Source organism: Drosophila kikkawai, chromosome 2L, assembly GCF_030179895.1.
Source record: "Drosophila kikkawai strain 14028-0561.14 chromosome 2L, DkikHiC1v2, whole genome shotgun sequence".
In the NCBI taxonomy this organism is placed as follows: Eukaryota; Metazoa; Arthropoda; class Insecta; order Diptera; family Drosophilidae; genus Drosophila; species Drosophila kikkawai.
The window spans coordinates 32641809-32654725 of record NC_091728.1 but is presented as its reverse complement, the minus strand read 5'-3'; the positions used below and the strand labels follow the sequence as shown (position 1 = coordinate 32654725).

Genomic DNA, 12917 nt, shown 5'->3' with positions numbered 1-12917 from the left:
TTCGCCACCGACGGGGTCGGAGCGGATGCTTCCTGACGTGGGCCCGCGTTGACGGCCGATGGTGGCGATGGAGACCGGGTTGGCTCGACTTGCGGGAAGGGCCTGGTGGTGACGACGTTGACTGGGGTGTGCGTTGTGGCGGCAGTTCCTCGTGCATGTGGAGCAAGGTGTGATGGGTCCCTCCGCACTTCTTGCAGCCGTCCTCGCTGCGGCAGGTTCCTCCTAAGTGCTGATGTGCGAGGCAGTTCGAACAGTACTTATTGATAAGCACTGCTCGAAGGCGCTTTTCAGCGCTCAGTTTGTGGAACCTCTTGCACTTCCGAAGAGGATGGATTCCCCGGTAGACTCGGCAGCGGTAGGATTGAATACCTCGGGAACGTCTGCTATCCAAGGACTGGGCGGTGCGAGGACGTGGAGCCATTGTATGAAAAACGGGTCCTGCGATAAAGAAAAAAAAAACGAAGTTTTTTAGAATGGGGAGTACGAACGATCGGACCTCGAAAAGTAAGAAGCCCTAGTCCCTGGGAACGAAGGATTCCGTATCCTCCGCAGGGAGAAGTATGACATTATGGAGAGGGCGCTTTATGTGCGGCTCCTTCCAACTTGAATGCGGTCATCGGCTCCTGGAAAGGCAGAAATGATTCTGCCGAGTCGCCATTCGTTCGATCGCCAATTTGGACGTTCCTTGACGGACATTGTCATTGAATGCGTTCGTGGAGTTCCACCGTGCACTAAACTGCTGCGCTTTACTCTTGAGGTGTTGCCATCGACGTAAGATCGACTTGGCTTCGCCCTTGAACTCGGGCTCAGCTTTGGAAAGCAACGGAAAGGGACGTTAGAACAGCGGTGAGAGGAATCCTCGCCTATTGGATGAACCTGCGTCGTAAAAGATGCGACTCTGTTCGCCTTTACATGGGAGATCGGCCCCGTAAGCACCCATCCGAAAATAGTCTCTTGGCCTAGAAGAGAGCCGCAAATACTTCTTCGGGTGCCATTCAACATCACCGACGGTAAAATGTCGGCACCGATTAGGACGTCCAGTTGCGAACTCTCATAGAACGTCGGGTCTGCCCACTGGAGAGCGGGCAGGTCTCTCAAGGAATTCCGAGAGATTGGATGGGAGGGCAATTTGCCCGCTAATTCCGGAAGGACATAAGCTTCGGTGTCTAATTGGAGACCCGGCTTCGTAGGAGAACGAATTTGGAACTGGCATAGCCTAGTCGACTTCGTTTAGACCAGAGACTTCGGCCTGGATGTTGCGGAATGGCAACTTCATACGGTTGAAAAGCCGTTCGGAAATGAACGTCGCCTCGGATCCCGAGTCGATTAAAGCTCGTGCTCGGTAGGTCTTGCCCAAATGGCACACGTCGATCATCGCCGTGCCCAGAAGAACGGCTGTAGTGCCAGAGGCGAAATAGTTTTGCACCGTTAAAGTGCTTGCGGATGCATTCGGGCTGGAGGGTCTCGACGCTTGTGTAGGATGCGAGGAGCTGGAGGAACTCGAAAATGGTGTAGGATGCGAGGAGCTGGAGGAACTCATATTTTCGGAACTCGCAGTGCGGTGAAGCAGCTTATGATGCCTTCCTCTACACGTGAAACAACTGTGAGTGCTCGTACAGTCACGAAGCTGATGGCCTCGCGCGAAACAGTTGAGACAGAGTTGCTTCCTTTGGATATAGCCGGAACGCGCGTCGACCGACATTTGGAGAAAGCGCGGGCACATCCTTATTGGATGGTTCTCCCTGGAGCATAAGTCGCACCCTCTCTGTTTGGTGCTGACCTTTGTCTCAAAGATTTGGAACTTCTTAGGGACTGCTTGCGTTGGCTTCATATCCTCTATAGCCTCTAGTGTACGATATCTTTCGCTTAGGAAGGTGTTTATGTCTTCCCAAGCCGGAATGTCGGATTTCGACGTCAGGGACTGTTCCCATAGAGAAAGGGTAACTTTCGGCAGCTTGCTTGCGCACAGGAACACCAGCAGACAATCCCAGTTGTCCGTGGATATTTGGGAATGTGCTAGCGCTGTCAAACACCCCTGAATCGTGGACTGCAACTCTTTCAGCGCATGACCAGATTCTTGGGAGATGGAACTCAAGTTGAACAGAAGCTTGAGTTGGCTGTTGACTAGAAGTCGCTTGTTTTGGAAACGGTCTTGAAGCGCTTCCCACGCAGAGGCGAATCCGTCATTTGTGAGCGGGGATTTGGAGACGATGGCTTTCGCCTCGCCGCTCGTCTTCGTGAGAAGATGGAAGAGCTTCTCGACCGGTGTCAGCCTGGGGTTGTTGACATAGACTGCCGTGAATAGGTCCCGTAAAGTGGGCCATCGAAGGTAGTCCCCGTCGAAGACTTCTGTATCGCAAGGAGGTAAGCGGCAACCGGAGGAAATTATTGGCTGGGAGGGTGGTTGCACGGCTTGAGGTGTGGCACTGTCAATTGTCGCACTGATCTCTGCTGAACATGACTCATACACCGAATAGCAATAGTCATATATGTTCTGCAGCACGGACACCATTTCGAGGCATCCTTCTTGGGCAATTAGATCGGAGCACGTGTCGTACTCCGTCTCTACCTTGTCCCATAAGGCTCGCACTTGTTGCAGGCGGACTTGTAGCAGATGTAGGGACGGGGAAGCTTGACCTGGAGTATTGATCTTTGCTTCGAAAATGCTCACACGATCGCTGGCAGCTATGAATTTGCGCAACGACACGGTTGCGGCCGTTGGCGGTTCGGCCGTTGGCTGTTCGGCCGTTGGTTGTTCAGCGGATGCCATTTTGTAGCTGCTAGAGCGTGTCACCCTCAGGAATTCCGGCTTTGAAACAGAGGGAGACTCTGACTTTATGGTAAGCGAAGAGTCCCTAGAAGCTTTTGCCACCGGACGAGAGATGACTATTCGTGGAGCCTTTGACGGACTTGTCGATCGACGATCCGTCCCTTTGGAAGTGGAAGCCGAACTTCTGATCCTCGGACTGGAGGGCCTGGGTGCTGAATGGGCTCGAATGGGCCGCGGAGAGGATGGGTTCGACTTGGCCGGGGAGGAGATTCCCTTTATATCTCCCTCTATGGGCATACTCAGCTATGCCCTATGAAAAGAGAAGGCCTGCCCCCCGCAAAGAGAAAAGCGAGTGCACGGAAAAAGAACTTTAATCCTTAAACGCTATGGAAAACCCTGTGAAGCTCGTAGAATAACAAAAAAACGACAGGAAAAGAAAATAGCCAAATCTAGCTATGCTCAGTCGCTAGCAAAACGAGGGAACTGAACTGTCAGTGACGGATCTACGAAACGCGTGCGGATAATAGACTATAGCGAAAAAAGTAGCTAGATCTAGCTACAAACTAGGCTCGGAAATTGTTGCAAACTCTTAGCCACTTATTCAAAATTGGCTTCTTCGACCTTAAGTTCCGGAATACGACAACAACAATCGTAGAACTTTGCGAGAAAAAAAACACCCGCCCAACTAGCTGGAAAACGCTAATAAATTTGGCGGAATATGCTAATAACTTTCGGGAATTATATGGGTTTTTCTTTTTTTTTTATTCGGAACTCACAAAAAGATCGTAAAGAACTACGTGGAAAGAAATTCCCAAAATAGCTGAAAAATAGCTAAAGGAGGCCAATGGAGATTTATATGCAGGAACCGCACGAAAAAATAACGCCCACCCAAACCTAGCTAAAATATCGAAACTAGCTAAAAATATCGGCTCGACCAAAAACTAGCGGCGTATAAAATATGGCTAAAAAAATAGCTAAGGGAGGCCAGTGGAGATTGCTATCCTTTATTTCCAGGAACCGCACGAAAACCTAACACCGCCAACAAATATAGCTAAAATGAGGAAAATAGCTAAAAACTTGGCTTGACCAAAAAGCTAGCTGGCGAAGAAATAGCTAAAAAGAGTGGCGGTATTTGTTGTTAAGAATTTAAAAGAATTTCGGTTTCCTTAAAAAATGTTGTTCCAGGAATTATTTTTATTTTATCTCGTGGGTGGACGATGTTTTTCCGTCGGCACTTTGCCTTTTCCGAAACGTATAGGTGCAGGTGTTTGTGCACGCTTAACGAGCAAAGAGGAGACGAAATAGAAATGCACTGTATGTGCGTATGTAAGTATGAAGCTTTGGAGTCTACGCAATTGCTCATGCCCATATGATACTGTAATGCAGTTTTCATTAATTATGCTGATATGACACAGCCGCATTAATTAGAGACTTCATTAAAGATTTGACAGCGCTATAGCGTTTTACACAAGTGCGAGCAAGACGACTATATGGCGCTCTAATGCATTAGAATAATGCATTAGCTACTTCATTGGAGCGATAATCGATAGATCTACATATTATATACTAGATACTCGATAACAAAATACGGGTTTAATGAAGAAAATTGTAATTGAAAAATGTATTAGCCAGCTCATTGACAGTATGGTCTCACAATGAGATATTTATTTTTATATAATTTCGCTGGTTTTTTTAACTGAAAAAATATTAGAAAATTAGGAAAAATAATATGTTTTGCGGTGGCAAGGTTCTTGCGCTGTAAATTTAATTTAAAATTTTTTTTTGGTAATAATTAAAAAAATTTTAAGCATCATAGGTTAAAAACATAAATTTAAAGGATTCTGCATTTATTTATGCAAGAATACTTCGACGAGGAATTCAGAAATTCATAATAATACGCCGCGAATGGCGGCCGTTTTTTTTGTTTACCTTTTACGGTCGGTGTGACCGCAGTCGTATTACCAAAATAATCCAAGCAAAATTCAAGCCAAATTACACAAAATTACACATATAGTGGTCTCTTTCAAGGTTCTAATGAAGTAGCTAATTAATGAAAACTGCATTAGTGTATCATATGGGCATTAGCTACTTCATTAGAACCTTGAAAGAGTCAACTATATGTGTAATTTTGTGTAATTTTGCTTGAATTTTGCTTGAATTTTGCTTGAATTTTGCTTGGATTATTTTGGTAATACGACTACGGTCACACCGAGCGTAAAAGGTAAACAAAAAAACGGCCGCCATTCGCGGCGTATTATTATGAATTTCTGAATTCCTCGTCGAAGTATTCTTACATAAATAAATGCAGACTCCTTTAAATTTATGTTTTTAACCTATAATGCTTAAAATTTTTTTAATTATTACAAAAAAAAATAATTTTTATTAATTTTACAGCGCAATTACCTTGCTACCGCAAAACATATTATTTTTGCTAATTTTCTAATATATTTTCAGTTCAAAAAACAAGCGAAATGATATAAAAATAAAATTCTCATTGTGAGACCATACTGCCAATGAGCTGGCTAATACATTTTTCAATTACAATTTTCTTCATTAAACCCGTATTTTGTTATCGAGTATCTAGTATATAATATGTAGATCTATCGATTATCGCGGCAATGAAGTTGCTAATGCTTTATTGTAATGCATTAGAGCGCCATATAGTCGTCTTGCTCGCACTTGTGTAAAACGCTATAGCGCTGTCAAATCTTTAATGAAGTCTCTAATTAATGCGGCAGTGTCATGCCAGTATCAGCGCAGAATAGCGCGAGGGAAACCATATGTATGTATGTATGTATGGAAATATGTAATTTTGCTAGGCGCAGAATAGCGCGAAGCTTGCCCAAATATATTTATGTATGTAATTTTGCTAAGCGCAGAATAGCGTGAAGCTTGCCCAAATATATTTATGTATGGAATGCGAGAAATAAAAACAACTATATTTATGTATATTTCTATTTTTTTTTTTTTTTTAGCGTATTGATTTATTTGTGTTTTATTATTATATTTTGTTCTTCTTTGGAATTTCTTTTGTTATATTTTTAAATAAAAACACTGAGGAAATTGTCGTGTGCAAGTTTTTGTGTGTAATTTTATTTATTTTATTTTTTATTTAACAAAATATATATTTTGGATTCAGATGTTTTTTATATTTGCGATTTTATTTTTGTATTTATTTTTGGGTGTATGTTAAGGTAAGGTTAAGGTTAAGGTATGTGTAAAGGCTTTCTTTAAAATTGTTGTATTAATCCTATTTGGAATTGCAGTTAGTGACGGACGTATTTTGGAACTGAGTGACGGGACGTGAATTTGTAAGAACAAAAATATATATATTTATGTATATGTCGGATCACATGACAGGGCCTACTTTATTCCTATGGTCAGAATAGGTGAAGCGGGGCCTTTTGAAATATGGAGCACGGCCTTCTGAAATATGGAGCAGGGCCTTTTGAAATACGGAGCAGGGCCTTTCTGAAATACGGAGCAGGGCCTTTCTGAATTGAGTGAAAGCACGGCAGAGCAGGATAGATATAGACTGCTGCCGAGTGAGGTCTGTTCGTGAAGCGCTGACAAACAGGTTAGAAAGAGACGATAACAATGATTATGAAATGAGTGAATTGAGTGAAAGTAGAAAGGTCGAAAGTAGACTTTTTGGAAGACAGTTTAGAAAACGCTTCGAAGACGAACAGAACTTGCTGCTGGAAACTTATTCCGATAAAATGGACCAGTCAAACGACCCTCCGACATCAGAAGTGGGATTCGCTTCGCCTACAGACAATACTCCTGGACAATATATGGCAGCGTTGGAAGCCCAGAACAGGACCCTGATGGAGTTAATTAAGTCTATGCAGACACCAAGGACTTCGGCAGACGGCGATAAGGCTACGCATGTCACCTTGCCCAAATTTAATCCCGATGGTGCCGGAGCAGACGCCTCCGCCTGGTGTACTACAGTCGATCTCATATTTGCAGACCACGTTCTAGAGGGTAGCGGTCTGGTGATGACTTTAAGCAAGGCGCTTGAAGGCAGCTGCATGTAGAAGCGAGTTGATTTGTGTGATTCAACAGTGACAGTATCGGGTGAGCCCTTTCCAATTATTCTTTGATTTGGGAGCTAAATTGGCTAAAAGATGGGAATAGAGATGTGTTTGATTGCAGTGTTGTCCATCTGCCTTCCCATTGGCGAGCCCTGTGCTACGATAGGTTGTGCTTAGACTATCGGAAGCAATATTCGAAAATGGTTTCGGACAGTGGCCTTTGCCGCTTATGTCAGACCCTGTGAAAGAAAAATGTTTCTGTTGAAAAATAATTAATTAAAATTACGAGTTGCCGTCTGTTTGGTCTGCCGTGCCGTTTGGTTTGAAGAGTGCATCTTCTACCTTCATCATGCAATTGTTAAGGCATTTGGAATTTATCATGATTATTTGCGATAGTTTACATAGATGACGTGTTAATCATGGCAAACTCGGAAGAAAAGGCTTTCCGAAGGCTGAAGGTTGTATTAAATGTGTTGACTGTACCAGGGTTGCCATTTAACGTTACCAAATGTGGGTTTCTTGAACCTACTACGCAGTATCTGAGCTATGAGGTGTGCGGTGGAGAAATCAAACCCAATTCCTAGAAAATCCTTACGTTAAAGGTCCGTCCTTTTAATCGGTGCAATTAAGAGACCGTCGTAAGACCATTTATTGAATTGGTGCCTTATTTTCAAAAACGTGTGCCTCGATTTTCTCAGATCATGAGACATATTCTTCGGCTTCAAGTATCTTTAAGTGAAATGACGATTTTTAGAAATTGGAACGAACGTTTTTAATATTATTACAAGTGAGCCTGTAATCGTTATTTGTTGGTTCGCAACATTCGATAAAATTTGAAACCGATGTAAGCTCTTGTGGATATTGTGCAATGCTAATACACTTAATTAATGGAGACACTTATGTTAGTGGAGTGTATGGGTGGAACTATATACGATGTGGAGTCCAAATGGCATTTATATGAATTGGAAATATTGGCTGACTTACAATTATTCTAACATTGTGGTATTATTTGCTCAAATGAGAGTTCGTAGTCTATACCTATTGTAATTGTAATGATTTCAAAAACAAATTAACTGAAGTGAATGGAGGAAGAAAAAGCGCAAGGCAAATGTGGATTTATTTTTGTGTCCAGAATTCACGTGACTGATTTAAATTCCAATAAGTAAAAATAAAGCGACAGAAAAACGTCTGAACTAAGAATAGAAAATCTAATAACTGAATGATCAGAGTCAGGATTCAGGATTGATTGATATAGTTTGTAAACAACTCAAAATAATTGAAATTAAATTGAGCTATGAAGGGGGGTTCTTAAAAATACACAGAGGTGTGAGGTAATGTTGTCTGCCAGTAGTGTCCCTTTAATTTTGTTGGATAGTTATTAATCAAGGTTATAAATCCGTTATGTGTTTGGGTTGGAAAAAATAGACTCAGCAATATTTATCAGAATTGTTGGAAATGACTAAGTTTAAAGATTGTTGAAAATTGTATCATGTGTAAAGCTGTAAAGTAGTCATCTGGCTAGATACCAGGACCGCAGAGGTGATGGCAAGATGCTCTTGGCGGGGTGCAACTTGCGGCGAACTGCACAGTTAGTAGTGCAACCAATGCAAGCCCTTAAGAGATGCCAATCGGACCCACCCTTTGGGCTTGATACCACCACATGACACAGAGAAAAGTATAAAGAAAGAGAAATTTAAAGTTACGTTATGCTGGTTCGGAAGAGCACTAATTTTGTTAAGGCAAGATTAATTTAAAATGAAAAATGAAAATGGAAAATATGTTAAGAATGAGAGAGAAAAGAGAAAGAAATGAAGATGGAAAATGAAAATGAAGATCGGCACCAAACAGAGTTTATAGAAAAGCTTGATGGTGGCTGATATGTTTTGAGATATCTGTCAAGTAAGCGAACTTTTATAAGTATGCGCATGAGTTTTTGAGGGCATAGCCAAATAGACAAAATAAGCAATGACGTTGATTGATTAAAGATTAAAGTTGATTAAAGATTTAGACGACTCAAGTGGAGATGCGTCTGATTCCCATGTGGGGAATGATGATATGGATGGCACGGTTGATGCCTTGGAATCCCAAGAGGGGATATAATGACCGCACCATAACAGAAGGAATTGTTATGGCGGGGGTCAGTGGAGACCGCACCATAACAGAAGGAATTGTTATGGCGGGGGTCAGTGGAGCCCGCACCATAACAGAAGGAATTGTTATGGCGGGGGTCAGTATGTGGGTGTAAAAGGAAATACACCAGTTGATAAAGCTATGTAATTAGAGAAGTCTGAATTGTAAATTGTGATTAAAATGAAGATGTAATTTGTATGTTATCATGAAACCAAGATGCTTATTTTGTCTAAATTCCTCAATACTTATGTTTAGAAAATTAATGAAATGTTTGTTGACGATAAAATGTAACGAGTACTGAAATTTGAGAATACTGTGATTTAACACACGAGGACGTGTGATTTGTCAGGAAGGCCGTGTCGGATCACATGAAACAGGGCCTACTTTATTCCTATGGTCAGAATAGGTGAAGCGGGGCCTTTTGAAATATGGAGCAGGGCGTTCTGAAATATGGAGCAGGGCCTTCTGAAATATGGAGCAGGGCCTTTTGAAATACGGAGCAGGGCCTTTCTGAAATACGGAGCAGGGCCTTTCTGAATTGAGTGAAAGCACGGCAGAGCAGGATAGATATAGACTGCTGCCGAGTGAGGTCTGTTCGTGAAGCGCTGACAAACAGGTTAGAAAGAGACGATAACAATGATTATGAAATGAGTGAATTGAGTGAAAGTAGAAAGGTCGAAAGTAGACTTTTTGGAAGACAGTTTAGAAAACGCTTCGAAGACGAACAGAACTTGCTGCTGGAAACTTATTCCGATAAAATGGACCAGTCAAACGACCCTCCGACATCAGAAGTGGGATTCGCTTCGCCTACAGACAATACTCCTGGACAATATATGGCAGCGTTGGAAGCCCAGAGCAGGACCCTGGTGGAGTTAATTAAGTCTATGCAGACACCAAGGACTTCGGCAGACGGCGATAAGGCTACGCATGTCACCTTGCCCAAATTTAATCCCGATGGTGCCGGAGCAGACGCCTCCGCCTGGTGTACTACAGTCGATCTCATATTTGCAGACCACGTTCTAGAGGGTAGCGGTCTGGTGATGACTTTAAGCAAGGCGCTTGAAGGCAGCTGCATGTAGAAGCGAGTTGATTTGTGTGATTCAACAGTGACAGTATCGGGTGAGCCCTTTCCAATTATTCTTTGATTTGGGAGCTAAATTGGCTAAAAGATGGGAATAGAGATGTGTTTGATTGCAGTGTTGTTTGCCCATCTGCCTTCCCATTGGCGAGCCCTGTGCTACGATAGGTTGTGCTTAGACTATCGGAAGCAATATTCGAAAATGGTTTGGGACAGTGGCCTTTGCCGCTTATGTCAGACCCTGTGAAGGAAAAATGTTTCTGTTGAAAAATAATTAATTAAAATTACGAGTTGCCGTCTGTTTGGTCTGCCGTGCCGTTTGGTTTGAAGAGTGCATCTTCTACCTTCATCATGCAATTGTTAAGGCGTTTGGAATTTATCATGATTATTTGCGATAGTTTACATAGATGACGTGTTAATCATGGCAAACTCGGAAGAAAAGGCTTTCCGAAGGCTGAAGGTTGTATTAAATGTGTTGACTGTACCAGGGTTGCCATTTAACGTTACCAAATGTGGGTTTCTTGAACCTACTACGCAGTATCTGAGCTATGAGGTGTGCGGTGGAGAAATCAGACCCAATTCCTAGAAAATCCTTACGTTAAAGGTCCGTCCTTTTAATCGGTGCAATTAAGAGACCGTCGTAAGACCATTTTTTGAATTGGTGCCTTATTTTCAAAAACGTGTGCCTCGATTTTCTCAGATCATGAGACATATTCTTCGGCTTCAAGTATCTTTAAGTGAAATGACGATTTTTAGAAATTGGAACGAACGTTTTTAATATTATTACAAGTGAGCCTGTAATCGTTATTTGTTGGTTCGCAACATTCGATAAAATTTGAAACAGATGTAAGCTCTTGTGGATATTGTGCAATGCTAATACACTTAATTAATGGAGACACTTATTTTAGTGGAGTGTATGGGTGGAACTATATACGATGTGGAGTCCAAATGGCATTTATATGAATTGGAAATATTGGCTGACTTACAATTATTCTAACATTGTGGTATTATTTGCTCAAATGAGAGTTCGTAGTCTATACCTATTGTAATTGTAATGATTTCAAAAACAAATTAACTGAAGTGCAACATAGAATGGAGGAAGAAAAAGCGCAAGGCAAATGTGGATTTATTTTTGTGTCCAGAATTCACGTGACTGATTTAAATTCCAATAAGTAAAAATAAAGCGACAGAAAAACGTCTGAACTAAGAATAGAAAATCTAATAACTGAATGATCAGAGTCAGGATTCAGGATTGATTGATATAGTTTGTAAACAACTCAAAATAATTGATATTAAATTGAGCTATGAAGGGGGGTTCTTAAAAATACACAGAGGTGTGAGGTAATGTTGTCTGCTTCCCTTAAATTTTGTTGGATAGTTATTAATCAAGGTTATAAATCCGTTATGTGTTTGGGTTGGAAAAAATAGACTCAGCAATATTTATCAGAATTGTTGGAAATGACTAAGTTTAAAGATTGTTGAAAATTGTATCATGTGTAAAGCTGTAAAGTAGTCATCTGGCTAGATACCAGGACCGCAGAGGTGATGGCAAGATGCTCTTGGCGGGGTGCAACTTGCGGCGAACTGCACAGTTAGTAGTGCAACCAATGCAAGCCCTTAAGAGATGCCAATCGGACCCACCCTTTGGGCTTGATACCACCACATGACACAGAGAAAAGTATAAAGAAAGAGAAATTTAAAGTTACGTTATGCTGGTTCGGAAGAGCACTAATTTTGATAAGACAAGATTAATTTAAAATGAAAAATGAAAATGGAAAATATGTTAAGAATGAGAGAGAAAAGAGAAAGAAATGAAGATGGAAAATGAAAATGAAGATCGGCGCCAAACAGAGTTTATAGAAAAGCTTGATGGTGGCTGATATGTTTTGAGATATCTGTCAAGTAAGCGAACTTTTATAAGTATGCGCATGAGTTTTTGAGGGCATAGCGAAATAGACAAAATAAGCAAAGACGTTGACTGATTAAAGATTAAAGTTGATTAAAGATTTAGACGACTCAAGTGAAGATGCGTCTGATTCCCATGTGGGGAATGATGATATGGATGGCACGGTTGATGCCTTGGAATCCCAAGAGGGGATATAATGACCGCACCATAACAGAAGGAATTGTTATGGCGGGGGTCAGTGGAGACCGCACCATAACAGAAGGAATTGTTATGGCGGGGGTCAGTGGAGCCTGCACCATAACAGAAGGAATTGTTATGTAACAAATTACATCTTCATTTTAATCACAATTTACAATTCAGACTTCTCTAATTACATAGCTTTATCAACTGGTGTATTTCCTTTTACACCCACATACGGTCAGTATAATTTGTTATGTTATCATGAAACCAAGATGCTTATTTTGTCTAAATGCCTCAATACTTATGTTTAGAAAATTAATGAAATGTTTGTTGACGATAAAATGTAACGAGTACTGAAATTTGAGAATACTGTGATTTAACACACGAGGTCGTGTGATTTGTCAGGAAGGCCGTGTCGGATCACATGAAACGGGGCCTACTTTATTCCTATGGTCAGAATAGGTGAAGCGGGGCCTTTTGAAATATGGAGCAGGGCCTTCTGAAATATGGAGCAGGGCCTTTTGAAATACGGAGCAGGGCCTTTCTGAAATACGGAGCAGGGCCTTTCTGAATTGAGTGAAAGCACGGCAGAGCAGGATAGATATAGACTGCTGCCGAGTGAGGTCTGTTCGTGAAGCGCTGACAAACAGGTTAGAAAGAGACGATAACAATGATTATGAAATGAGTGAATTGAGTGAAAGTAGAAAGGTCGAAAGTAGACTTTTTGGAAGACAGTTTAGAAAACGCTTCGAAGACGAACAGAACTTGCTGCTGTTGGAACTTATTCCGATAAAATGGACCAGTCAAACGACCCTC

General features: G+C 41.6%; 1 protein-coding gene across 1 annotated transcript; it reads right to left on the bottom strand.

The window, feature by feature from the left end:
- Positions 1 to 1216: 1216 nt before the first annotated feature.
- On the bottom strand, positions 1217 to 2770 carry LOC138928707 (uncharacterized). Its single transcript, XM_070286216.1, has one exon. The coding sequence runs from the start codon at positions 2768 to 2770 to the stop codon at positions 1217 to 1219; it is 1554 nt and encodes a 517-aa protein (XP_070142317.1).
- Positions 2771 to 12917: the final 10147 nt, after the last annotated feature.